The following is a 21,592-nucleotide window of genomic DNA, read 5'->3' on the forward strand; positions in this document are numbered from 1 at the left end:
TTTATATACATTTACTTCCAAGAATTTTTCAATTTTATAACCATTACAAATACTTCTTTACTTCGACTTTTTGTACAAGTTTGAAATTATGTTATCAAATATATTATATACATATATATTACTTATTTTTTAATTTTGATGATGATATCGAAAAGGAACAAACAACTAAAAATATATATCAGTATTACTGAAGTGATAAAGCAAAACTAATTGATAAAGGAGATATTTCTACTTTTTATGATTTGTTAGATATATTTTAAATACATTGTTTTCTACATTTGTATCAATCAATAATTTATTAGTAAATATTTCAAAAATGAATTGATCTATACTATAATAATTATTAATTTAAAATATGTAATACACATCATTCGATATATATATTTGTCATAAAATATATATCGTATTTTTTTAATACTACTGTGGACAGATAAAAAGTATATAATAAGAATAATGCTTATTTACTTTCGAATTTAGACTCATATCAATGTTTTAGTTCTGTTTTTGTTTCTATAAAAATATAAACTATTAACTAAAACTATAAAACCTATGAACTACTAAAATTAATACCTTGTGATTAAATCTAAAATTATACGAATTTTTGTATTCTGCTTAAATATATTTTTTAATAAAATATTTCAAAAATATTCTTTATCTTTTGTATTAAAATTTACATTTCTACTTCAACTATAAATTTCATTTGTCGAAATAAAAAATAAAGGAGATATTTTTACAATAATAAATACAAGAATATGTTGGGGAAATAAATTAGAAATTAAATCTTGAATATATAATTTCTTCAAAAATCAATATTAAAATACGTATTTTTATATTTTTTCCATCATTTTACGTTTTACCTTACGATCTTTACGCCATGTTTCTAAATTAATAATTGAAATTGATCAAATTTTTCCTCTAGATTACTATTTGTTAGGAAAAAAATCTCGATAAAAGAATAAGTTTTACCTTTATGTTTTGCTATTTCGACATTTTTACTTATTTCAAAATTATATTGGTATTGTCTTTCACGAGCCAAAATATCTCGAGCAAGTGCAATTTCATCTTCTAAATACCAACGCAATGGTTTACGACAACGTTTGCAATTACCAAGAAAAGGTATACCCTTTGTTCTAGACATAATACGTTGAATCGGAAAAGGTAATCGAGAGACATCTTGAATACGAAATTTTAAACTTGGACCACCATTTCCAACGACTACGTCAGTCAAAGAGCCTTTAAAAGGTGATGGCCATTTATTATAAAGAGTTTGAGGATCTAAATTTCTCTTATTGCAACAAAATCCGAAAGGTTTCTTCTCGATAATATTATCTTTTGATACTGTCGGTGTCCTTTTTTGAAAAGATTTCTTCATTTTCTTTTTCTTTTTTTAATGAAAACTTCTTTTAATAATTATTAATAAAATTCATTGTGCAAAAAACATTACCAATTTTATAACAACTTTAATTGAATTTCGCGCCTTTTAAGAAATTTTTTTAAATTTATAATAATTATTTTCTTTTCTAATAATGTAATCTAAAAAAAATATTGAATTGACATAAACTTATGTTATAATTATAAATGTTCAATTTATAAATAACTTTTTTATATAGCTTAACTTGAACTAAATTCGAGAATCGAAATTACATATTATCGATTTAAGATATATATTTCAATATTCAATTCGATTGTAATACAATTAATATATAATTCGATTAATATCTGTTCTAAAAAATTGAAAATAAAAAACAATAAAGAATTTATTTGGTGATCTGTTCAATAATATTAAAAAAATTAATGAAAAATTGTGTACATGAAAAAGGTTATATTGTCATTCTTAATCGGTATCAATGGGTGTCAATGTATTTATTGTTTTCAAATATTCTGATCGGCTCACGTGGAATATCAATACATTAGAGCCATTTATAGATAGAAAATATTATAAAATTCCTACACACACTACTGTAGTGTCAATTAAAAACTTATCCATTATTAATCAAATATATTTCAGCAGACAAACATCAGGAATACAATAATCAAATGAATCATCACTATGTTATTGCTTATTATTTGAATGTAACTTATAGATCATTGCTTTGTAAAATCAGAATTGTAAGTATTTATTATTTTCTTACAACTTATAAAAGAAACAAATATATTAACAGAATTATTTTAATTCTTTTTATAGATATGTTGCTTTACAAACAACGAAGACTAATAGTAGCTCATATAATATAATATGTAAGAATTTTCTTTTAAAATCAGAACTGTAACAAAATGTATTGTTTATTACGCCCTTGTTATCGTGCGAGCTTCAAGCTCATATCAAAGTTCAACTTTAAATATATTATTCTTTCTATTAGTTTTATTATGCTCTTAAATTATTTTGGAGCATTTACTCACATGTTTGAAGTTACCTATGATAAACATTTTGTTTATCCTTATAATGGTGATATACATGACTTTGTAAATGCATTAAGATATAATCAGAAACCTGCTGTTGATCCAATCAATGTATATAATTATTCTTTTGTACATAATAGTGAAGAAAAATGTATAGAAACTGAGCATAGTAAGTTTCGTGTAGTATACATAATTAAATCAGCTGTACAGAATTTTGATAGAAGGATAGCGATACGAAATTCATGGGGATTTGAAAAAAGGTTTTTCGATGTTCCATCAAGAACAGTTTTCCTATTAGGTATTCTTCAAGACAATGAAAAATTACAAACTAAAATAAAACTTGAAGCAACGAAATACAAAGACATTGTGCAAGCAAATTTTATAGATACATATTATAATAATACCATAAAAACAATGATGGGTTTTAAATGGGCAGTAAAATACTGCTCTAATTCCAAATTTTATATGTTTGTTGATGATGATATGTATGTTTCAGTCAAAAATGTTTTAAGATTTATAAGAAATCCCACTAATTATCCAGATTATTTAAAAGAACCAAAAAAAATTTCTCAGAAAAGAGAAATAAAATACCCATATGTACCGAAAATAAATTTTTCATATATACCAAATTTATTGAACAAAAAGAACAAAATGAATTATCTAAATACAGAATATACATCTGATACAAATACTTATGTTAAAGAAGAGTTGCCTTCCAATGCAGAATTAGTACAGTTGTCTGAAGTTTCTTTTCCTACTCAGAAAAATATTAATAATCAAAACTATAGTATAGAAAATCAACTAACTACAACTTTAAATAATAATAGCAAAGATACTCAAAATGTATTTACAGAAGTAAATAACAATGTAAATGAGAAAAGAATCTTTCAAAATATATCATATATTTATAATGAAACAGAATCATCAATTCGTAAGAAAAGACAAATATTTGATTTTGAACTTCCAGAAGATGTCAGATTATTTGCAGGTTTTGTGTTTGTTTCTTCTCCGCATCGTCACAAATCATCGAAGTGGTATGTTTCATTGGAAGAATATCCTTATCATTTATGGCCACCATATGTTACTGCTGGTGCATATATAATTTCACAAGAAGCTCTCTTGGATATGTATTATACCAGTTTTTATACAAAACACTTCAAATTCGATGATATTTTTTTGGGTCTAGTAGCTAAAAAAGCTGATATAGAACCATTTCATTGTGAAGAATTTCATTTTTATAAAAAAGATTATACAAAATTCAATTACAAATATGTAATTACTTCTCATGGATATGGAGATCCTAATGAATTATTACAAGTTTGGAATGAACAAAAAGCTCTTGGGAATGCATAAACTATGTGTAAAATATATAATTTTATAAGAGATGTAAAATTAATTTAACTTGATTTAATTTAATATTATCATTTTCATTAAAAAAGACATTTCTTACTATTGTTTGAAATATTAATCTGTATTAATTATATATTTCTCTACTTGTCGGTACAAATAAAACAGAGACATATAAAAATATTAACGTTTAAACAAATTATGTTTTACTATCATTATATTGTAGATCACACTTAATATAATTACAAAAAACGAAGTATTAAGTATGATACAAGTAGTATTATTACAGAAATTTTTACAAATATAAAATATACTTATAAATGAATCTACAATCTTTGGTCAGTCTTTATGTAATACAGAACAATAATCTATAATAGAAAAGTTAAGGCAATACGAATTAGTTTCGATAATTGACTAATATTAGATATAAATTAAAATTTTTAGAAACTATTACATCATCATTATATTCCTAAATACATCTATCTGCAATTTTTAATAATAAAAAAATATTCCTATGAAAATAATGCCTATTTAAATGACCATACACCATACGATAAAATACATATATGTACATTATTGTGTTTATAAATAGATTATGAAAAATTTATACAATACATTAATATTTCAATATAATGTATAATTACAAAATAATCTATTATCTTATAGAAAATATTTACAATTTTGTACTTGTTATAAACTGGTAGATCAATTTCTTTAATAGATAATATAATGTGAATATTTTAATAAATACATTATAAAAAATTTATTAATATTTTTATTTCATCATTGTCTAAATTGTTGCTTATCCATACTGGCCTTCACTAAATTTGTAGCTTCCCTCTTTATCATATTAAGTAATAATTGCGAACTTTCTAAAATCTAAAATAATGTATACAATGTGCATTATTACACAATAATGCACATATTATTACACATATATATACAATAATTAATATAGAATGCTACAAATAAATATAACTTACTTTCATATATGCTGTTTCTGTATCTGCAATAGTTCTATCATATTCATTTCTAACAGCTACTCTTTTAGCAAGACTATCATTTAATCTTGTAAGTTTATGCGACATTTTCTCTATTTCTCTTTGCAGATTGTTTTTTTCTTCTTCTTGTGCTTCAATTTGTGTTTGTAATTCTGCTCGTCTCAACTTCATTTCTTCCAAACCTTGAAAAAGTTTCAGAAAAACTGTTGAAAAAATTTGACAGATATATTACAAATATCAAATATTAATGATATTTTATAAAAATGTACTCCTTTAATAAAGTATACATTAACAGATCTATACGAACTTGACTATGGAAGAAAAATAAATAATATATATACAATTCTAATAAAAAATAACTTACATTTTACTAATTCTTGATTATATGTTTGCAGTGCAGCACCGTGCTGGGACATCTTACATCCTTCATTCACATAAAAATCTAATTAATGTATATAAGAAGTACAACAAAAATTTTTTCTGTTAAATCAAAAAGATATTTATCTAAATTTGTTCACGGTAGCAATATCTCTAAGGTTAGCAAATTTGATGTTTAATTTTGGCGCGAAACCAGAAGTAAATAACCTAAAACTTCCGTAAATAAAAGATAATCATTCTTTAATTTAACATTCTATAAGAAATAGTTTCAATAAAATATGTTATATAAGTTTTTATACATTTTTTTTTTTAATAAAATATTTTATATTTTAATAATAAATGTGATGTTATTATAATCAATTTTGTGAATGACTTACATGATATATTTATACTGTAATAGCTACCAAAGAATTCAAATAACAAAATTCTTTAACAAATACATTTAACAGAATTATTATATTATTAAATAATATATATAAACTAAATTATTTAATAAAAAAATATGAATTGCCACAAACGAAAGACATTAGCATCTCAAGCGTATACAGTCTATAAAACACAATCCTTTCTCAAATAAGTTCCTACCAATAGAAACACGTAACGTTTATATAAATTTGTTTGATTGGTTAAAAAAAATAATTCCTTATTATTATTGGTTATTTTACTTTGAAAATAAATTTCAAATTATAATAATATAAAACATTTCAAAAAAATAAAAAAATTTATAATAACAATTGAAAAACTGTAGAATTTATATAGTTTTTAATTTTACTATTAAATTATTTATTTTATAATAAGATTTATTTATAAGTATGGCTTGATATTACTTCATTTATTTCAAATTTAATATAATAAAAGTTCTGTTAAACTATACACAATGAAAAAATTATAATATATAAAATAAATATTTAACATTAATTGCAGAATGATTCTTATATTAAAAACAAATAACTTAAATGTGCAATTTGTAAAAATGTTTATTAAACATATAAAAATGTATTGTTATTCAAATATTTATAGATATAAAGAAATTTGGTATTTATTACAATAAGAAATTCAAAATAATATAAAATAATAAGGGATTCAGATATTTTTTAAAAATAACGCATTTAACTAAAAAATTCTTTTAATTAAAAGTTTCTTTTAATTAAACGAAAAAACAAAATAAATACCTTTCCTTTTAATTTCTTTTAGAAAATACAGTATATTATTCTTTCTTAAAAAAGGATTGTTCATTACGTAGATACTTATTGAATATTATAAACGCGCAAAAGCAGTTGACCTTATCTTACCTTTTAAAGGCGCTGCAGAAGCGCTTTAGAGATTACACCACGATGAATGCACCTTTCGCTTTGACACGCCGTTCTCTCCAGTAGTAGTAGTAGTATAAGAGTCAGCGAAACGTTTATACACCTTCATTGGCGTTACAACGTAGTTAACTCGATGTAAACTAATTATTTTATGTCGAATAAGAAAATGTTGAATATAAAAAAACTTTTCTTAGCGAACTCACAATACACGTTTCTCGAATCTATAAGATATCAAACTGCATGAAAATATTATTAATATTTGTGAAAAGGATTTTTGAGTACTTGGAAAACATTTTATCTAGTGCATTCCTATGAAAATAAGGAGATAGGACGTATATTAGATCAAAAGTAAGTTGATGAATAAATTTCAAAATAAAACATTTTGAGAATACAATAATTTAAAAAAAAATATTACATTTTATTTCTTTTCTTCACTTTCTTTTATTTATAATATATTTATATATACAATATATTTTAGATTACATAAAATACTTATAGAACTTGTTAAAAACTGATACTATCGACTACTACGAATAGAAAGTACAATAAATAATAAACACCTGTTTTATATAAGACATCTATTAATGCTACATATTTTTTTGAATTTTTCTATATTTTTATATTCAGAATTACACATATCTGTGGATGATGTCCAACTATAAATATTCTTGTTATATAAAATTTGTTTTCGATAAAGCAACAAGTGCCTTCATCAAAATTACGATCCAGTAATACAGCGATATGATGTATTGCGCATGCGCAAAAGATTTTGACTCTTACTAAACATAATATTTGTACAAAAATTAATTAGATAAAACAAATATTTTTAGAATGAAAATTGAAAATATTTAAATATTAATAAATGTTATTTAATATTGAAATATTGATATTCAAAAATTTCATTGTATTTTTTATAACAAAATTTTATTTCAATAGTAGTAAAATTTTGTATTGCAACGATAAAATATTGAGAAATTATTTGTGATTTTAATATAATAAATAATAACGATCATAGAATATGATCGCTATTACCTATCGTGAATACCGTACACAACCTTCTTAAATGACATCATTATACTAAATTAGTATTTGATGCATGGATAAAATAGAACACATACACCTACATTTAAAAATATGACAATATTTTTATGATCATTTTATTTAATTATTTATTATTATGAAACAAGAGAATAATGAAGACATTATGTATTCACGTATTGAAATATAAAACTGAAAAATGTTACTTTCCAGGAATGAATAATAATAATAAATATATATAATCCATTATTATATATAATAATTCTGATGTAATTTTTTATATAAATTTCTTTTCTTCTAGAATAATAAAAAAGATATTGTCTAATAAATTAAATCAATTTGCCTCAGGCTTATGATGTTATCAAAATAATTTATATATTCTGCATTAATATTAACAGTGAGTATTTTTTATTTACTCACTTAAGAGAATATTTAAATATCAAAATTTGTATATATTCTCTTTTACGTTAGGATTGGTCATACTTTTTATTATACTTTTGGTTTCTGCTAAGTGGGAAGAAAAAATTGATAAATCGATTTATAAAAGTAAAAGTTATTAAAAAACTCAATATAAAAGATCAACATGACTCATACATCAAGATATTTAGGTTACCATGGCAGTATGAATCGTGATTATTTGACAGATGAAGAAGAAAGTCAGCGAGCTCCTTCGGATCGTACTATGTCAGAGTACATTGTGGCCAATGATCACACTACAATGGTAATTTTATATGTAATTATAATTTTTGGGTTGAAATAAAAAGATTATATACATTTTCATAGATGAAACCAGTTATACCGACAAGAAAAAATCGTAAAGAGAAGTATGATCAAGGTGAAGAGAGAAGATCGCAAAGTGCACAAAATGGTCATGGATCTGTACTTTCTGGTCCATCTCGATATCCATTTAATAAAAGTGCATCACATGGCAGTATCTGTGACAATGGTTCAGATATATATGTTACAAGTGCTGCTTATAGAACAACTTCAGAAATAAGGTTTTATATTAATTATATTAATTGTAATGAATACCAAAATAGAGATAATAGTGCTATGAATAAAATTATTCTTTGTTATTAGCCGTGGATCTCACCATAGCCTTGCACCAAGCTCTAGAATGGATCATCGAGCTTCTAGTCACTATAGTTATGGTTCTGGAAGATCGGGAATATCAACAGTTAAGACGCAAACTTCAAGAAAAGATGGTATTATTATAGAAACTATGTCGACACCTAATCCTTTTTGCCCGAATACAAAAGGAATCTGTTGTCTTATGTTACTTTTGAATCTTGGTTTAATCCTTGTAACTTTGGGTTTTGTTATAGTGATACAATTCTTTCAACCATTGATTGTATGGTAAGCAAATCATTGTACGTATATATTTTTAATTACGCATCTGTGTAATAATGCAGCGTATTTTTTCTAGGATTTTAGGTATAGTTTTTCTTGTTTTTGGATTCTTAACATTGATAGGAAGCCTTGTATATTGTGTACATGTATTCAGAAATGCTAACCATCCACATGATATAAATCCAGAAGATCTCTACTGGACACGTTATTGGCAAAAACAAGTTGGATCAGCACCTGAAGTCTTTTATAAAGCTGAAGACAAATATCAAGAAGATGGATATAGTGATCACTATAGTAAATATTCAGGTAAATACTATGATAGACATAGTCAGAAACATTGAATATTTGAAAAACTATTAAATAACAATAATACATATATATGATAATACAATATATATAATGCATATATATTGAAAGAAAAACCAAATAATTATGTATAATTTCATAAATAACAATTAATCAATTAAAATTTGTTAATACTGGTGCAATAAAACATGATACTCTCTATACATACTTCTGCACGCTGATATTGTTAATAATAAAGTACAGATGCATCAGAAATTTTTATACATTTCTTATACTTAAAATATTTTATTTATTTTGTATTTGTATTTCTTAAAATATACTGATAAAAATATAACTACTACATCAAAGATTATTGATTAAGGCTGTTTCACTACCTTTTGTTCAAAGCGTGTATGACTTCAACGACAGGTATGGAGAAAATATGAATTACGAATACAAACGGAGAATGCAGTTTCCACCGTGAGTCTATCGTATCGGTGTATAAGCTTGTAAGTTATTTCCCTCTTACGACAATAACAGTTAGTTTCGTGTAGGTAGAGTAAGTAGTTTGGTAGACTGTGAACGTACACTTTCAATCTTTCATATGTATATCTTTTTTTGATGGTAGCATGCGCATCTCGCAGTGATCCGTGTTAGATACGATATCTGTATGCATTTGTTTTACGATAAATGCATAGAAAATAATAAATAAAATTGATACATATAAGAATTAGTATATAAATCTGCGACAAAAAATAAGAATTCGTTGAAAATTTGTTAAAAATAACTAATGAACACATATATTATATTATTTTAATACAAATTAAAACATGAGTTCATGTTCACATTACCTATGAAGTAGAATTCCCAGCGCTTTTTTTTACGTTGTTTCTGTGTTTCTGTAGGACTAGTGCACTCTATACTATTTTGACTACTACTATTACTATTGATAATGATAATAATAATATAATATAATAAAATAATAATAAAATGTACTTAAACATTATTTATATACATCTAGATATTATTTAATATATTTTGTATTATAATAGTAAAAACAATTAGCTTCAACTGATCATAAGTAAGAAACAGTGTGGAACATGCATAATGATTATAAAGTAGTAAGATAAAAAGAAACAATATCGGAAAAAAACAAAAGACACGTTTCGTATTTTTTTCATATGTCGTTTGTATTAGATATATCTATCGATAGGCAGTCATGTATCGAAATTATAAAGGACACGATTTGTTGAGATTCGTGCGTCAAACAACCACGTAAAATGATACATTCTTTTCTTCTTTTGTTATCACCGTCATTATGTGTCACGATGTATACAATATAAGTGTATATTCTTCTGTTTCTTCTTATTACTACTTTTATGAATATATTATTACACTACATATTATTATTATAGGAATAGTAGTAGTAATAGTAATAATATAAAGTGCACTCCTACGGAAAAAACAACAAAATAGTGCTGGGAGAAAAATCTCGTAGATGATATGGAAACGAGTTCATGTTTTGATCTTTATTAAAAATAATATATAATATATATGTTCACTAGTTATTAATTTTGAAAAAATAATCGACAAATGTATATATTTTGTATGCATTTGTCATCGAACAAAATTATACTGTTGCTGTGTCCTATCTAGCACAGATCATTGCGAAATTCACGTCAGCCATCACTGGAGAAAATAAATATAAAAGATTAGATATCAATACCTTACTATATTATCAAATAAGGAAAAAAAGTAAATTAATTCATTATTTTCGTTTACATCGATACAATAAAAAAAAGCTACCGGAATCATATTTTTTAATCTCGAACTTACAATTCCTTAATTACGAATCCTATACGCTTGCCAATGTGCTACACATTGCTTATAGAATTTCTCTTTTTTAATCTATAAAATTTAAAAGAAACTACAAATTTTTCAAAATTTAACAATGTTTTAGAAACTCAAATTTCTTGATATAAACATGTAAAACTTGACAATACATGTCATTGAACATGTATTTCTATATTTTTACCATAGAATTATCTGATCAAAGTTTATTAAAATGATCAAATGAATTACCGTAACTTCTCCGTGCGAGCATCGAGAAACTCATTTCTTTGCGTTTGGAAATGTTCAAAAAATCTATTTACGCATATAACCAAACAGGTAATCGCTACTTCACGGAACATACACCATTCAAGCGTGATATGAAAATCAGTAGTGAAGATACGAGCTTCTTCTTTTTCGCCGCATATTTCAAGGAGCGCCGTAGTACTAAACTTTTTCTTCACGAAAAATGTCGAAAACAGCATTTACGCCATCAATGAACAGAAGTAATTTTTGACCAATTTTGATGGATAATTTCAATTTTTATTTGTATATAAACTATTCTTAAAAAATACCATTTTTTAACATCATTTTTTTCAAAGAAAATAAATCTTTTTCAAAACTCCGCAAGAACAGTCTAAACAGATTAAACCTTCCTCTTAAAAATGAAACCTTGTTCATTAAAATCGGTCAAGAATTACGCCTGTTCTCATTGATGACGTAAACCATTAAAAAAAACAAGTGTAATAAATAGCCTTAATGTATTGTTATTAGGGAAATAAGTTTCTTCGTATTCTCCCGGTATATGATATTATTATATGATAATAGTATATGATAATATTAATCAAATTTGGTAATTGTATGTGTTTGCAATTATCAATATATGTGTTGCAAGGTGACATCATTAAGTATTTTTAGAAAGATTATGATATATTCATTTATTTATTTTATATTTATTACGTTTTGAAAATAAATGGAAGTAAAGTAGAAATTCAATAAATTTTGAAATTTTATTACAAAAAAGGAAAGAATACAATTTAGGGTGCTAAAAAAATTTTTGATGTTTATGGACTTGATGCAGTATCAGTATGACTGGTACAAAGCTGGTTCAAGAGTTTTCAATCTAGAAATTTTGATATAAGTGATGTACCTCGCTCTGGTCGGCCAATGATTGAAAAAGTCTATGAAATCATGAAAAAAATTGAGTAAGACCGGCACATTAGCAGTTCTGATGTCGCTAAACAATTAAACATTGACCAAAAAACAGTTTTAAACCATTCGAAGAAGGCGGCCATATGACTTAACAATGAAAAATTTAATGGATCAAATTAACATCTGAGAATCGTTGTTAAAACCGGACCATTTTTGAATCAGCTTATTATGGGCGAGGAAAAATGGATCACGTACGATAACAATGTACGAAAAAAATCATCGTTGAAGGAAAGTGAAGCTCCGCAGATGGTGGCACAGCCAGGATTGTGTGTATAGTGGAATTACAAAGAAATTGTTCACTACAAACTACTGTTACCTGGCTAAACTATTGATTCTAATCTCTATTGTTAATAACAGATTATGCCAAGCAATCGAGATAAAACGATTAAAATTGATCAATAGAAAAGGTATCATCTTCCATCACGACAATGATAGATCACACACATGATCTATCATTGGTGATCCATAAAAAATTGAGAGAATTTGGCTGGAGAATTTCAATGAATTCATTGTATTTGCATCCTGATCTTGCACTGTCAGAGTATTATTTGTTTTGGTCTTTGGAAAATTCCCTTAGTGGTGTAAAGCTAGCTTTAAAAGGTGCCTGTGAAAATCTATTATCGGAGTTTTTTGTCAATTAAGCACATAAATTCTAAAACCATGGGATTATGATTTTACCAAAAATGGCAAAAAATAATCGATTAAAACGGCACATATTTAGTGTAATAAACTTTATTTGATATATAAAAAGAACTTGTTTTACTTTTGCATTAAAATACGAAGAGACTTTTCCCCAATCCATTATAATTTTCATAAAAATTTTATTGTCATTATCTAGTATACTATTTTTGATATACAACCACACGATCAAACAGATCCCCATTTATATAGGTACCACGTTTATCAATTAAAAAATACATCTTATAAGGTTCTATTTTAATAGATGTATATACTCCTCTTTTATCAGTTCTAGATTGTGTGCTATATACCTTAAAAATATCGAATGTTATTGATACTTTTTTATATATAAATATATGCATCAAGTATAGACAATTATTAATTATTTTTTATAGGATTTATTCCTACCTTTTCTATAGGAACAGTTATAGTATTTTTGCTTTTTAGTAGATGATTAGTAATAAAGCTAATATGTTTGCCTCCTTTATGTAAGATTATATACTTGACCATACGTGAACTAAAAAACCATGCTAATCCATAGAAAAGTGGTCCTAAAATAAATAAATATTATTTACCATTTTCAATAATAGATCATATATGTATAAATTTATTGCATCTTTTGGATTTAATAATTGTCATATATACCTGAGAATGTTGTTAAAAAGAAAATTGAAAGAATAGGATAATTATCCCCTAAAAATTGTTTAAACGATATGGTCTTTAAATTACGATATAAATCTCCATACCAATAATAAAATAAATATAACCAAGCAAATATGTTACATAGACCAAATATGTGAACGAACATATATTTGCCTCTTTCATTCTTATACAAAATAACATTATTTGCTAGATTAGTCTTTATATCCCATGATTGTGTTTGGTTATGTCGTATTATTAAATTTGATGTCCATAATTGTCCTTTTACATTATTTATCCTATAGGTAAATATAATTTCAATAATGTAATAAGTTATAAGTCAATAATAATTAACCTAAATAACAAACTTTAAAATACCTTGATTTCTCAAATATTTTACGTAATAATAAACTAGATTTATACACCATGCGTTTTTGTGAAAGTATATGAGATGATTTTAATGAATTTATCAATAATTTAGTAATTGAATTACTTTTGGTAAATAATAACATTGTTCTACGTAGTATAACATGTATCGGTGCACAATCCCATATATATATATGTATAATTCTCATATATATATATCATACATACACAACACACACACAATGTGTAAGTAAAGTAATTAAAAAGCACAACTAAATATTATTTCATTTCAGTTTTATTGTAAATTTATATTAATTTGATATAAAAATCTTTTCAATCCCAGCATCTATTTTAATTTATAAATTGTATAACATTTAATAATATTGCCATCTACTAAATTTTATAGTCTACATTACTTATATAGTAAAACTATTTTATCTCTTTTAAGAATAAAATATTTAAATATTATTAAATTATAATTTATAACAAGAATGTAAAATATTTTTGGAAAAAGTGCTTAATAAAATACACATAATTCAGTTTTGTCAGTTATAATAATACAACATATAACTTATTTATGACCTACGATTGGTAATACATCTCTGTCTTACCGACCACACTCTTTTAATAATATTTTTATAACAATACGAACTATTCAAAACATAACCTGAAAAAATCAGATCATTCACTTCTATGCCATTTTTCTATATTGTTTATTCTATTATTGTTTATCAAATAATTTCAATTTAACGTTGTGTTAAATACGTTTCGTTACTAAAGGTAATATTTTCTGTAATAAATTTGTTATGAGTAAAATGTAGGTATTTAAAATTTATTTTTTAGGTATTAGTGTATTCAATATTAATATAATATAACTAGTGAAATTAATCGACGATTATAAATAAAAAAAATTATTAATAAATAAACTTGTGGAAATGTTGCAAAAAATAAATAGCTTATTACGGATTACTGTACGTATTTACTATAAAAGTCTTTAAAATAGTAAGAAAAAGTAGAATAAATTTAACTGGTGTATTTTTAAAATAGGGTTATGGTCAAAAACTAAGCACACGTTATTTAAATTTTGTACCTGTCGTGGTTGAACAAAGTGGAAGAGGAGAACGTGCATATGATATTTATTCTCGTCTTTTAAAAGAGCGAATAATATGTCTTATGGGTCCGGTAATGTTTATTTCTGATTATAGAACATATATGCAAACATACGATTATTATAATTCCTATTTGTAGTTTAATAAAAACTGATCTATCTCTTTTTTAATAGATTACAGATAATGTTTCCTCAGTGGTTATAGCTCAATTACTTTTTCTTCAATCGGAAAGTAGTAAAAACCCTATTCATATGTACATTAATTCACCTGGCGGAAGTGTAACAGCAGGACTGGGTATTTATGATACTATGCAATATGTCCTACCACCTGTTGCAACTTGGTGCGTAGGACAAGCATGTTCAATGGCGAGCTTACTTTTAGCTGCTGGAGCAAAGGGCATGAGACATTCGTTACCTAATGCTAGAATTATGACTCATCAACCATCTGGTGGAGTATCTGGTCAAGCTACAGATATTCAAATTCAAGCCCAAGAAATATTAAAACTGAAAAAACAAATTAATAAATTATATGTCAAACATACTGGATTGGATTTAGAAAAAATAGGTAGCTCAAATATAATAATTTCATTTATAGTTTTGGTTTTTGTGATTAATGTCATTATTTATATTAGAACGCAGTATGGAAAGAGATAATTTCATGAGTCCTTCTCAAGCTAAGGAATTTGGAATAATAGATAAGGTACTTGCACATCCTTTACAAGAGGAAGAAGAAAATCCATCTTTGACAACATTGTCAGAGGAAACTGTAAATGCTACTATATAAACTTAATATTATTTTAATTAAATTGGAGACGTATGTGAACACTGTAACTTTATATTTAAAAAAATGAATTTATCAATATTTAATAATAATAATAATAATAATAATAATAATAATAATAATAATAATAATAATAATAATAATAATAATAATAATATTAATAATAATAATAATAATAATAATAATAATAATATTAATAATAATAAAATATCATTGAAATAATTATAAATTTACTATGTCGTAATCACTTATTTTCAGGCACAAAGAAAATGTCTTCATTTTATATGAGTTTCATATATTTATGGACATATTAGATCTCGCATACTAGCTATGTTATATAAAAATATTTAAAAAGATACTTCTATCTCTTTGAACTTTAATGTATACATATATCCCTTATACGTGTATGTTTTTTTACATTATCACACACGGCATGCAAGATAAGCGCAATATGTATTCAAGCATATATAACTGAAATGTGTATATATATATATGCATCAAATTATTTATAAAAAAAAAATAATACAAAAAATGGAAGACAAATTTATGTATTTAAAACGTTAACGTAGTGCGTTAAACATCTACAGTATTTCTGCTTCAATTGATTTCTATATAGATTAAGTACTTAGAATACCATGGGCACACATTTCACTGAATTTTTAAATTCCTTTGGAAGTGTATTATCACAAAATTCTGTGTATCATATTTCTTATAAAAAAAATATATTGATAAAACAAAATTGTCTAATGATGAAAAGTGAATAACAAATGAAAAGTGAATCACTATTTTTGAAAATTCGATCTTTACAAGGTACAGGAATTGCTTATCTTTTTAAATGATCCAATTTTCAAAAAACCAGTCTCATAAAGTCTCAAAAAGTATGTTACCTCAAATAATTCATTGAGGACAAACTTGAGCATGAGCCAACATTAGTATATCTTTTTTTTCCTTTGGAAATCTAAGTTCGCGTCCTGCTAAACGCGCCGTTTCGAGTTCTCTTTCCGCTAAAGCTAATTCCATTGCAACAACCCCACCACCACTTTCGTGTTCTCTGGCAACCCAATCAAGTGCCATTTGACTACGCATGTCATCATCTAATGCACGGTGACTATAATGCGCTACTACTTCTTGTCTACTACACTGTCTTTCTCGCATAGCTTTCAATGAACCATTCCAATGAAGTAACTGGAAAACTGTCATAAGTTCTTGAAATTCTAACATTGTTCTCCCACGATTACATTCTAACATAAAACGGAATGCACCAATTCCAGTATTTGGATCTTCTTTATCATCACCATTTCCCTAAAAATACATTCAATCTTAGATATATTTTTATCTATATTATTATTATTACATATATATGTATACTCTTTGCATTCGAATGCCTCACATTTCTATTCACTAGGTCGAATGTCGTCGTAAAAGTGGTAAAAATAATTTCAATTAAATCAAAATAAAATTGTCAAATTGAAAAAAAAACTTAATGATGATATAGATAACGAAATTATTTTTTGTCGTCTTTGCGGGAACATTCGACCACAAAGTGTTAATATTTCACACATAAGAAATTACTTGAGTTTGATTGCTAACACCATTAGGCGTAGTGGAAGGTTTTGCGAAACTTGCTCTTGCTTCAGCTACAGCTTTCTCTATGAAATCATCTGTAATTTTTCGTGATGGATGTTCATTGAACACTGAATTCATCAATGCTATTTTTGCCGCTGATCTACGTGCTTCAGCTTTTGTGGGACAATTTTGAAAACTTCCAAAACAAGATCCTCCAGGAAGGGTCACATAGCAAACATATGGTGGACTAGCACCTGGGACGGATTCGTAAATTACTAATGCTCCATTTCTTAATTCTGTGCCTCTGCTTTGCTTCATTTGCCAGAATTCTTGCAGCGCCTCTACCACATTCACTAAATATATTATAATGTTATAAGTGTATCATACAAATTTTATAACATGAATAATTATTTTATACAATTTAAATTATATTTCTTCTATATAGAATGAAAAAATTAATAACAAAATAACACACCTCTTCCATAACCCTGAGTATGTTTAGCAAAACTATTAACAACTGCGTCTACTGCCTCTCTCAAAACCTGCTTTGCTCTAGCATCCACTAATCCATTCGTTACTCCCATTGTCTCAGGAATACGAGATTTTGTCTTAACTGGCATCATGCCTTGCATTACTTCTCAAAATTACACGTTCATTTACACTGTAAATATGATTATACCTATTATATAACATAACTACATAATATATATCTGAATGTGTAAAATCTTTATGTAAAAAAAAAAAAAAAGAAAAGATAAACCAAACACAATTTTTTAGAACACTTTTACAAAATCCAAAATTGAATTGAAAATCAAATGTCATTCAATCGCATTAAATTATCAAAATATTTTGATATTAGTAAGAAATTCGACATATTTTAACAACAGCAACAAAAATTCATTACCGATAAATTTTCGTCACAGGCGAATTAGCGGAAGCAAAATTAGCTCCTGGATTATGCGAAATCTTGCCGTTCTGGATTCTTCCTCTTTTATTTGATCAATTTCTAGTCTTCTAGATGTAGACAATACGATAAAATAACTATCACTGTGTGTGATATCAAACCATCGAAGATCGAGAAGAAATTCAGGAGGCCCACCTGCAGAGATCCCAGAGATGTCCAGGAATTTGCGTAAATTACTTCTCCGATCGAGTGTACTCTTTGCGCCGTGGGATCAAATTGCAAGACACATATAACGCGTTTAATGGCCCCGGACCGCTGACGATTTCCAGAAAACCAGGACCGTATGTATCAATCGTGTACCCTTCAAATATCATTAGTATCGATCGTTCTATTTAAATCGGTTTTCTTTTTCATTTCTTAATTTAACAAAATATTTTATAATGTTATTTATCTATCCTATAGTTTCTTTGTTACTATATAAAAAATGCTTCATAAAAAATAGATATTGTAAAGAAAGAATGTCATTCCTTCAATTTATTATCTGACACATTTCAATTTATTAACAATAACATATATCAAAACTGAACTACCTATAATCCTTATAATAATTATGATTAATCAATATATTTATATATATATATATATATATATATATATCATTTTGAAATGATTTATTTAAGACAGACATCCTATATTTATCCTATATTTAAAAAAAAATTATTCAATCTTAGCAAAGATATTTATGTATTTGTATTTAACACGTGATCATGTGTAAAATAGTAGTAGAATGTAAAGTATAATTATCTGTAGATAATTATAGATTATCTTATCGAAATTACAATAAATGAACGAGCGCACCTAACTGTCATAGTCAGTGGCACGATAGTGTCTTCCTCGGTTTGCCGTTCGACATTGCACATCGCATTCTTGCATTTCGTCTTTCCCCCTAGAATCTTTTACCCCTCACCATCATCCCCATCACACCAAATTTCCGTACATACTTGCATCGAACTTGGCATACATGTACGAAATCGTCAAGCATACATATTTGCATGTGTGTGTGTTGAGTTGTAAAATGACGTTCACCTATAGTATACAGATAGATGATAAAATCAGTATAGCTTTAATATTGATCAAAGCGCCACGTAGTAGATGATTTCCTAAATGTTCACGTTTACATTATCGATCGATAAAAATGTTTGGATTATCGATATGATAATTTTCGATTTTATCATCAATACTTTTCGATCTTTCATAATTAGCTTAGTATGAATTAATAGAAAAAAGAAATACTTCTATTTTATAATTTATAAATAATTTTTTAATTTATTAAACTAATTTAAAAATTATTTTACTTTATTAACAATCGTACTGAAAAGTTATATTACAGAAAATTATATATAATTATACTAAAAAAATGCTATACTTTTAATTACATTCGTCAGAGAATACTATTTTACGAATATATTCTAAAGGTTTTGTGGAATATATGAAGAATTTGATTTTTTTCAACGTATTTCATTCATATAAGACACTCTAAAATTTATTGAATATATTAATATTGTCACAAGAATTCTTATTTTTATTATAAATGAATGTCAACCGTAAGTACTCTTTCGATTGTTTTCAAAACTTAAGAATGTTCACAAATTTTAAGAGTTAGCAAAATTTTGATAGTTAATAATATAATTCACGTAAAATATGGAAACAAAAACGAATTCTTAAAAAATAATTGGATGAAACCAAAAACGTAAGTAATGTATAAATCTTATAAGACGCATACTAAGATCTACATCCATCGGTTATTACATTAAATACCCAAAAAATTTCTAAATCTAAAAGAAATATAAAATTGGCCTTCGCGCGTAATTCGAAAAGGGTCACCGTGCTCGACACGTGGCAAAGAGTGTATCCTTACGAAAGACGACGGTCGTGAGTCGTTGTCGAACGTCTTCTGTTATGTCGATTGGATGACGCGTCTTGTTAAGAAAAAGAGAGAATGAGTGGGTGGGGGTTGCGGAATAGGAAGAGAGAGGGAAAAGGATTTAGGCGGGCGCGCGTATTTTCCCGCGTGGGTCAGGGGCGCGAGTTGCATGGTATTGCATCGTTTCGCGCGCGCGTCCCTTATCAGTGAATGTAAATGCAAGTGTGTGCTACAAATGAATCAGCTGAGCGCCAGCTGTGTCATACGACTCGACCAATCGGATAAACGTATGCCCGAAAGGTTACTAGCGCCACCTATAAGCACGCCTGCCCGGCGCCCATCACTTCTTTGGCGTTCCTGCAAAACTTCGCGCTGCCAAGCAGTTTCTTTAATGAATTTTAAATAGCTATTATCTTTGTATTTATCGTTTAAATATGACCATCTAACATTCTTCATTGTTACGTATTTAACGTGAGTGACTAAAAAGATATTCCATTGTTTCTTAGAAAATATAGTGTGATTAGATCAAGGCGGGAAGCATTCTCCAATGGACGCGGGAGAGCATGGATGCACCTCGGTTTGTCTGATTTCGAAAACGCCACGATGCTGTAATTTCGTATATATGTGAAAAAAAGACCGATATAAAGACGAATGTACTCGTTTTATTCAAGAATTCGCTTGTTGAATGTCATTAAAGTGCATATTTATTGGAAAAATCACACTAACTGTGAAACGTCGTCGAGTGAATCAACAGCTTGGAAGACCTTTCTTTGACCAACAAAATCCTTGTTTCCTGAGGATGACATCGGTGTTTGTCCATTGAGAAAGGTCAAGGGAAGTTCTCCGGAAAGTATTTGTAAAAATTGAAAAATTTTCCCCTTTTGAGGTTATGGTATTCATATAGAGGGCGTCACAGCGCCAGATTGCAAGCAGGGGTTGGTCATCGTTTCGCGCGCTGGTCTCCCGCGCTTCGAGATCCACGTCCTCGGATTTTTCCATGAAAATTTTATTCCAAAGTTATTTACATTATGATGGTACATCGCTAAAGACTATCGGAGATTTTCTTTTGATTAAATCGAATAAGTGTGTTTACGTTTCATCGTTAAATATTGGATTGGTATCGGGGAAGGAGACGTGCATTATGGCGATCGAGTGTGTCTGAGCTTCGCGCGTTCTCATACTTTTTAGTATTTTCTCGACAATATTGTAGTACGAAATCTTACTTGCTTTTCGTCAAAACTTAGTCTGATATCACCCGATACCGAGGATTAATAAAAAAAAATCTTAACTCTTAAGAATATTTCGAACTCTGCGAGTATTTCTCAGCAAGATGCCACAGACCAGGTGAGTGCTCGACCTTCTATTCGAACGTAGGATTTTTCCATTATTTCATTAGTTTTCACGTGTAAGAAATTGATATATATTATAGCAACCTTGGAACAGTCTTAGAAAACAATAAATCATTTTTTTCCTTT

The 21,592-nt window shown here is 26.8% G+C and overlaps 9 protein-coding genes across 27 annotated transcripts in view; 4 read left to right on the forward strand and 5 right to left on the reverse strand.

The window, feature by feature from the left end:
• Positions 1-626: 626 nt before the first annotated feature.
• LOC118451012 (uncharacterized) lies at positions 627-1,372 on the reverse strand. The gene is made up of 2 exons (XM_035887107.2): positions 967-1,372; positions 627-880 (listed from the first exon to the last, which is right to left on the reverse strand). The coding sequence occupies exons 1-2, from the start codon at positions 1,370-1,372 to the stop codon at positions 828-830; spliced, it is 459 nt and encodes a 152-aa protein (XP_035743000.2). The 3' UTR covers positions 627-827.
• Positions 1,373-1,634: 262 nt separating this feature from the next.
• On the forward strand, positions 1,635-3,960 carry brn (beta-1,3-galactosyltransferase brn). The gene is made up of 2 exons (XM_035887089.2): positions 1,635-2,109; positions 2,186-3,960. The coding sequence occupies exon 2, from the start codon at positions 2,275-2,277 to the stop codon at positions 3,751-3,753; it is 1,479 nt and encodes a 492-aa protein (XP_035742982.1). The 5' UTR covers positions 1,635-2,109; positions 2,186-2,274; the 3' UTR covers positions 3,754-3,960.
• Positions 3,961-4,146: 186 nt separating this feature from the next.
• Positions 4,147-5,671, reverse strand: LOC118451004 (microtubule nucleation factor SSNA1). 4 transcript variants are annotated; one of them, XM_035887095.2, is made up of 4 exons: positions 5,504-5,671; positions 5,113-5,172; positions 4,731-4,930; positions 4,147-4,626 (listed from the first exon to the last, which is right to left on the reverse strand). In XM_035887095.2, the coding sequence occupies exons 2-4, from the start codon at positions 5,162-5,164 to the stop codon at positions 4,531-4,533; spliced, it is 348 nt and encodes a 115-aa protein (XP_035742988.1). In that variant the 5' UTR covers positions 5,165-5,172; positions 5,504-5,671; the 3' UTR covers positions 4,147-4,530. The 4 variants fall into 4 exon arrangements, with proteins under 4 accessions (XP_035742988.1, XP_035742985.1, XP_085515243.1 ...); XM_035887092.2 differs by having other exon boundaries at positions 4,731-4,951; XM_085659117.1 differs by having other exon boundaries at positions 5,113-5,333.
• A 2,386-nt stretch (positions 5,672-8,057) lies between these two features.
• LOC118450998 (uncharacterized) lies at positions 8,058-9,699 on the forward strand. Of its 3 annotated transcripts, XM_035887084.2 has the most exons (6): positions 8,058-8,195; positions 8,258-8,472; positions 8,555-8,679; positions 8,800-8,830; positions 8,901-9,130; positions 9,518-9,699. In XM_035887084.2, exons 1-6 carry the CDS (start codon positions 8,058-8,060, stop codon positions 9,553-9,555), a joined length of 777 nt encoding a protein of 258 aa, XP_035742977.1. In that variant the 3' UTR covers positions 9,556-9,699. The 3 variants fall into 3 exon arrangements, with proteins under 3 accessions (XP_035742977.1, XP_035742975.1, XP_035742976.1); XM_035887082.2 differs by having other exon boundaries at positions 8,555-8,830; XM_035887083.2 differs by lacking the exon at positions 9,518-9,699 and having other exon boundaries at positions 8,555-8,830; positions 8,901-9,387.
• Positions 8,278-11,424, reverse strand: LOC146872729 (uncharacterized). 10 transcript variants are annotated; one of them, XR_014982532.1, is made up of 5 exons: positions 11,192-11,424; positions 9,505-9,685; positions 8,989-9,076; positions 8,507-8,628; positions 8,278-8,409 (listed from the first exon to the last, which is right to left on the reverse strand). XR_014982532.1 is itself a non-coding variant. In XM_085659257.1 (2 exons), the coding sequence occupies exons 1-2, from the start codon at positions 11,422-11,424 to the stop codon at positions 8,382-8,384; spliced, it is 261 nt and encodes an 86-aa protein (XP_085515383.1). In that variant the 3' UTR covers positions 8,288-8,381. The 10 variants fall into 10 exon arrangements, 4 of the variants coding, with proteins under 4 accessions (XP_085515383.1, XP_085515384.1, XP_085515385.1 ...); XR_014982531.1 differs by having other exon boundaries at positions 8,707-9,076; XR_014982533.1 differs by having other exon boundaries at positions 8,332-8,409; positions 8,568-8,628; positions 8,707-9,076.
• A 1,441-nt stretch (positions 11,425-12,865) lies between these two features.
• Positions 12,866-14,096, reverse strand: LOC118450999 (transmembrane protein 223). The gene is made up of 4 exons (XM_035887085.2): positions 13,847-14,096; positions 13,475-13,767; positions 13,238-13,380; positions 12,866-13,140 (listed from the first exon to the last, which is right to left on the reverse strand). The coding sequence occupies exons 1-4, from the start codon at positions 14,041-14,043 to the stop codon at positions 12,994-12,996; spliced, it is 780 nt and encodes a 259-aa protein (XP_035742978.1). The 5' UTR covers positions 14,044-14,096; the 3' UTR covers positions 12,866-12,993.
• Positions 14,097-14,482: 386 nt separating this feature from the next.
• On the forward strand, positions 14,483-15,794 carry ClpP (Caseinolytic protease proteolytic subunit). Of its 3 annotated transcripts, XM_085659243.1 has the most exons (6): positions 14,485-14,614; positions 14,678-14,805; positions 14,882-15,016; positions 15,117-15,237; positions 15,325-15,507; positions 15,575-15,794. In XM_085659243.1, exons 2-6 carry the CDS (start codon positions 14,770-14,772, stop codon positions 15,724-15,726), a joined length of 627 nt encoding a protein of 208 aa, XP_085515369.1. In that variant the 5' UTR covers positions 14,485-14,614; positions 14,678-14,769; the 3' UTR covers positions 15,727-15,794. The 3 variants fall into 3 exon arrangements, with proteins under 3 accessions (XP_085515370.1, XP_085515369.1, XP_035742980.1); XM_035887087.2 differs by having other exon boundaries at positions 15,117-15,507; XM_085659244.1 differs by lacking the exon at positions 14,678-14,805 and having other exon boundaries at positions 14,483-14,614; positions 15,117-15,507.
• A 133-nt stretch (positions 15,795-15,927) lies between these two features.
• On the reverse strand, positions 15,928-19,166 carry lft (Limb expression 1 family member lowfat). Of its 2 annotated transcripts, none has more exons than XM_085659177.1 (6): positions 19,052-19,166; positions 18,389-18,554; positions 18,194-18,303; positions 17,765-17,950; positions 17,296-17,630; positions 15,928-17,025 (listed from the first exon to the last, which is right to left on the reverse strand). In XM_085659177.1, exons 4-6 carry the CDS (start codon positions 17,919-17,921, stop codon positions 16,621-16,623), a joined length of 897 nt encoding a protein of 298 aa, XP_085515303.1. In that variant the 5' UTR covers positions 17,922-17,950; positions 18,194-18,303; positions 18,389-18,554; positions 19,052-19,166; the 3' UTR covers positions 15,928-16,620. The 2 variants fall into 2 exon arrangements, with proteins under 2 accessions (XP_085515303.1, XP_035742972.1); XM_035887079.2 differs by having other exon boundaries at positions 15,929-17,025; positions 17,296-17,642; positions 19,052-19,155.
• Positions 19,167-20,204: 1,038 nt separating this feature from the next.
• Positions 20,205-21,592, forward strand: part of CycE (cyclin E) — a 3,215-nt gene continuing 1,827 nt past the window's right edge. The window contains exons 1-2 of one of the 2 annotated variants that reach the window (XM_035887104.2): positions 20,205-20,534; positions 20,624-21,461. In XM_035887104.2, the coding sequence (XP_035742997.1) occupies positions 21,448-21,461 (14 nt within the window). In that variant the 5' untranslated portion in view covers positions 20,205-20,534; positions 20,624-21,447. Of the gene's footprint in view, positions 21,462-21,592 lie in introns of both variants that reach the window. The other variant, XM_035887103.2, reaches the window with a different exon arrangement.

The sequence above is a fragment of the Vespa mandarinia genome, chromosome 9 (genome assembly GCF_050613455.1).
Source record: "Vespa mandarinia isolate Hongniang chromosome 9, ASM5061345v1, whole genome shotgun sequence".
NCBI classification, from domain to species: domain Eukaryota; kingdom Metazoa; phylum Arthropoda; class Insecta; order Hymenoptera; family Vespidae; genus Vespa; species Vespa mandarinia.

What these genes read in the sequence shown, in the direction of transcription:
- LOC118451012 (XM_035887107.2), bottom strand. Translation starts at nt 1,372, where the DNA reads ATGAAGAAATCTTTTCAAAAAAGGACACCGACAGTATCAAAAGATAAT. An exon ending in CGAAATAGCAAAACATAAAG is followed by an intron (nt 881 to 966) that starts GTAAAACTTATT and finishes TTATTAATTTAG; the next exon opens with AAACATGGCGTAAAGATCGT.
- brn (XM_035887089.2), top strand. Translation starts at nt 2,275, where the DNA reads ATGTATTGTTTATTACGCCCTTGTTATCGTGCGAGCTTCAAGCTCATA.
- LOC118451004 (XM_035887092.2), bottom strand. Translation starts at nt 5,164, where the DNA reads ATGTCCCAGCACGGTGCTGCACTGCAAACATATAATCAAGAATTAGTA. An exon ending in TAATCAAGAATTAGTAAAAT is followed by an intron (nt 4,952 to 5,112) that starts GTAAGTTATTTT and finishes TTTTTTCAACAG; the next exon opens with TTTTTCTGAAACTTTTTCAA. An exon ending in CAGAAACAGCATATATGAAA is followed by an intron (nt 4,627 to 4,730) that starts GTAAGTTATATT and finishes ACATTATTTTAG; the next exon opens with ATTTTAGAAAGTTCGCAATT.
- LOC118450998 (XM_035887082.2), top strand. Translation starts at nt 8,058, where the DNA reads ATGACTCATACATCAAGATATTTAGGTTACCATGGCAGTATGAATCGT. An exon ending in CCAATGATCACACTACAATG is followed by an intron (nt 8,196 to 8,257) that starts GTAATTTTATAT and finishes ACATTTTCATAG; the next exon opens with ATGAAACCAGTTATACCGAC. An exon ending in TTTCAACCATTGATTGTATG is followed by an intron (nt 8,831 to 8,900) that starts GTAAGCAAATCA and finishes TATTTTTTCTAG; the next exon opens with GATTTTAGGTATAGTTTTTC.
- LOC146872729 (XM_085659256.1), bottom strand. Translation starts at nt 11,424, where the DNA reads ATGCTGTTTTCGACATTTTTCGTGAAGAAAAAGTTTAGTACTACGGCG. An exon ending in GCTCGCACGGAGAAGTTACG is followed by an intron (nt 11,018 to 11,191) that starts GTAATTCATTTG and finishes TAAATTTTATAG; the next exon opens with ATTAAAAAAGAGAAATTCTA.
- LOC118450999 (XM_035887085.2), bottom strand. Translation starts at nt 14,043, where the DNA reads ATGAGAATTATACATATATATATATGGGATTGTGCACCGATACATGTT. An exon ending in CTTTTTAACAACATTCTCAG is followed by an intron (nt 13,381 to 13,474) that starts GTATATATGACA and finishes TATTTATTTTAG; the next exon opens with GACCACTTTTCTATGGATTA. An exon ending in TAACTGTTCCTATAGAAAAG is followed by an intron (nt 13,141 to 13,237) that starts GTAGGAATAAAT and finishes GATATTTTTAAG; the next exon opens with GTATATAGCACACAATCTAG.
- ClpP (XM_035887087.2), top strand. Translation starts at nt 14,770, where the DNA reads ATGTTGCAAAAAATAAATAGCTTATTACGGATTACT. An exon ending in TAATATGTCTTATGGGTCCG is followed by an intron (nt 15,017 to 15,116) that starts GTAATGTTTATT and finishes CTTTTTTAATAG; the next exon opens with ATTACAGATAATGTTTCCTC. An exon ending in ATTGGATTTAGAAAAAATAG is followed by an intron (nt 15,508 to 15,574) that starts GTAGCTCAAATA and finishes TATTTATATTAG; the next exon opens with AACGCAGTATGGAAAGAGAT.
- lft (XM_035887079.2), bottom strand. Translation starts at nt 17,921, where the DNA reads ATGCAAGGCATGATGCCAGTTAAGACAAAATCTCGTATTCCTGAGACA. An exon ending in TACTCAGGGTTATGGAAGAG is followed by an intron (nt 17,643 to 17,764) that starts GTGTGTTATTTT and finishes TAATATATTTAG; the next exon opens with TGAATGTGGTAGAGGCGCTG. An exon ending in GTGTTAGCAATCAAACTCAA is followed by an intron (nt 17,026 to 17,295) that starts GTAATTTCTTAT and finishes ATGTATTTTTAG; the next exon opens with GGAAATGGTGATGATAAAGA.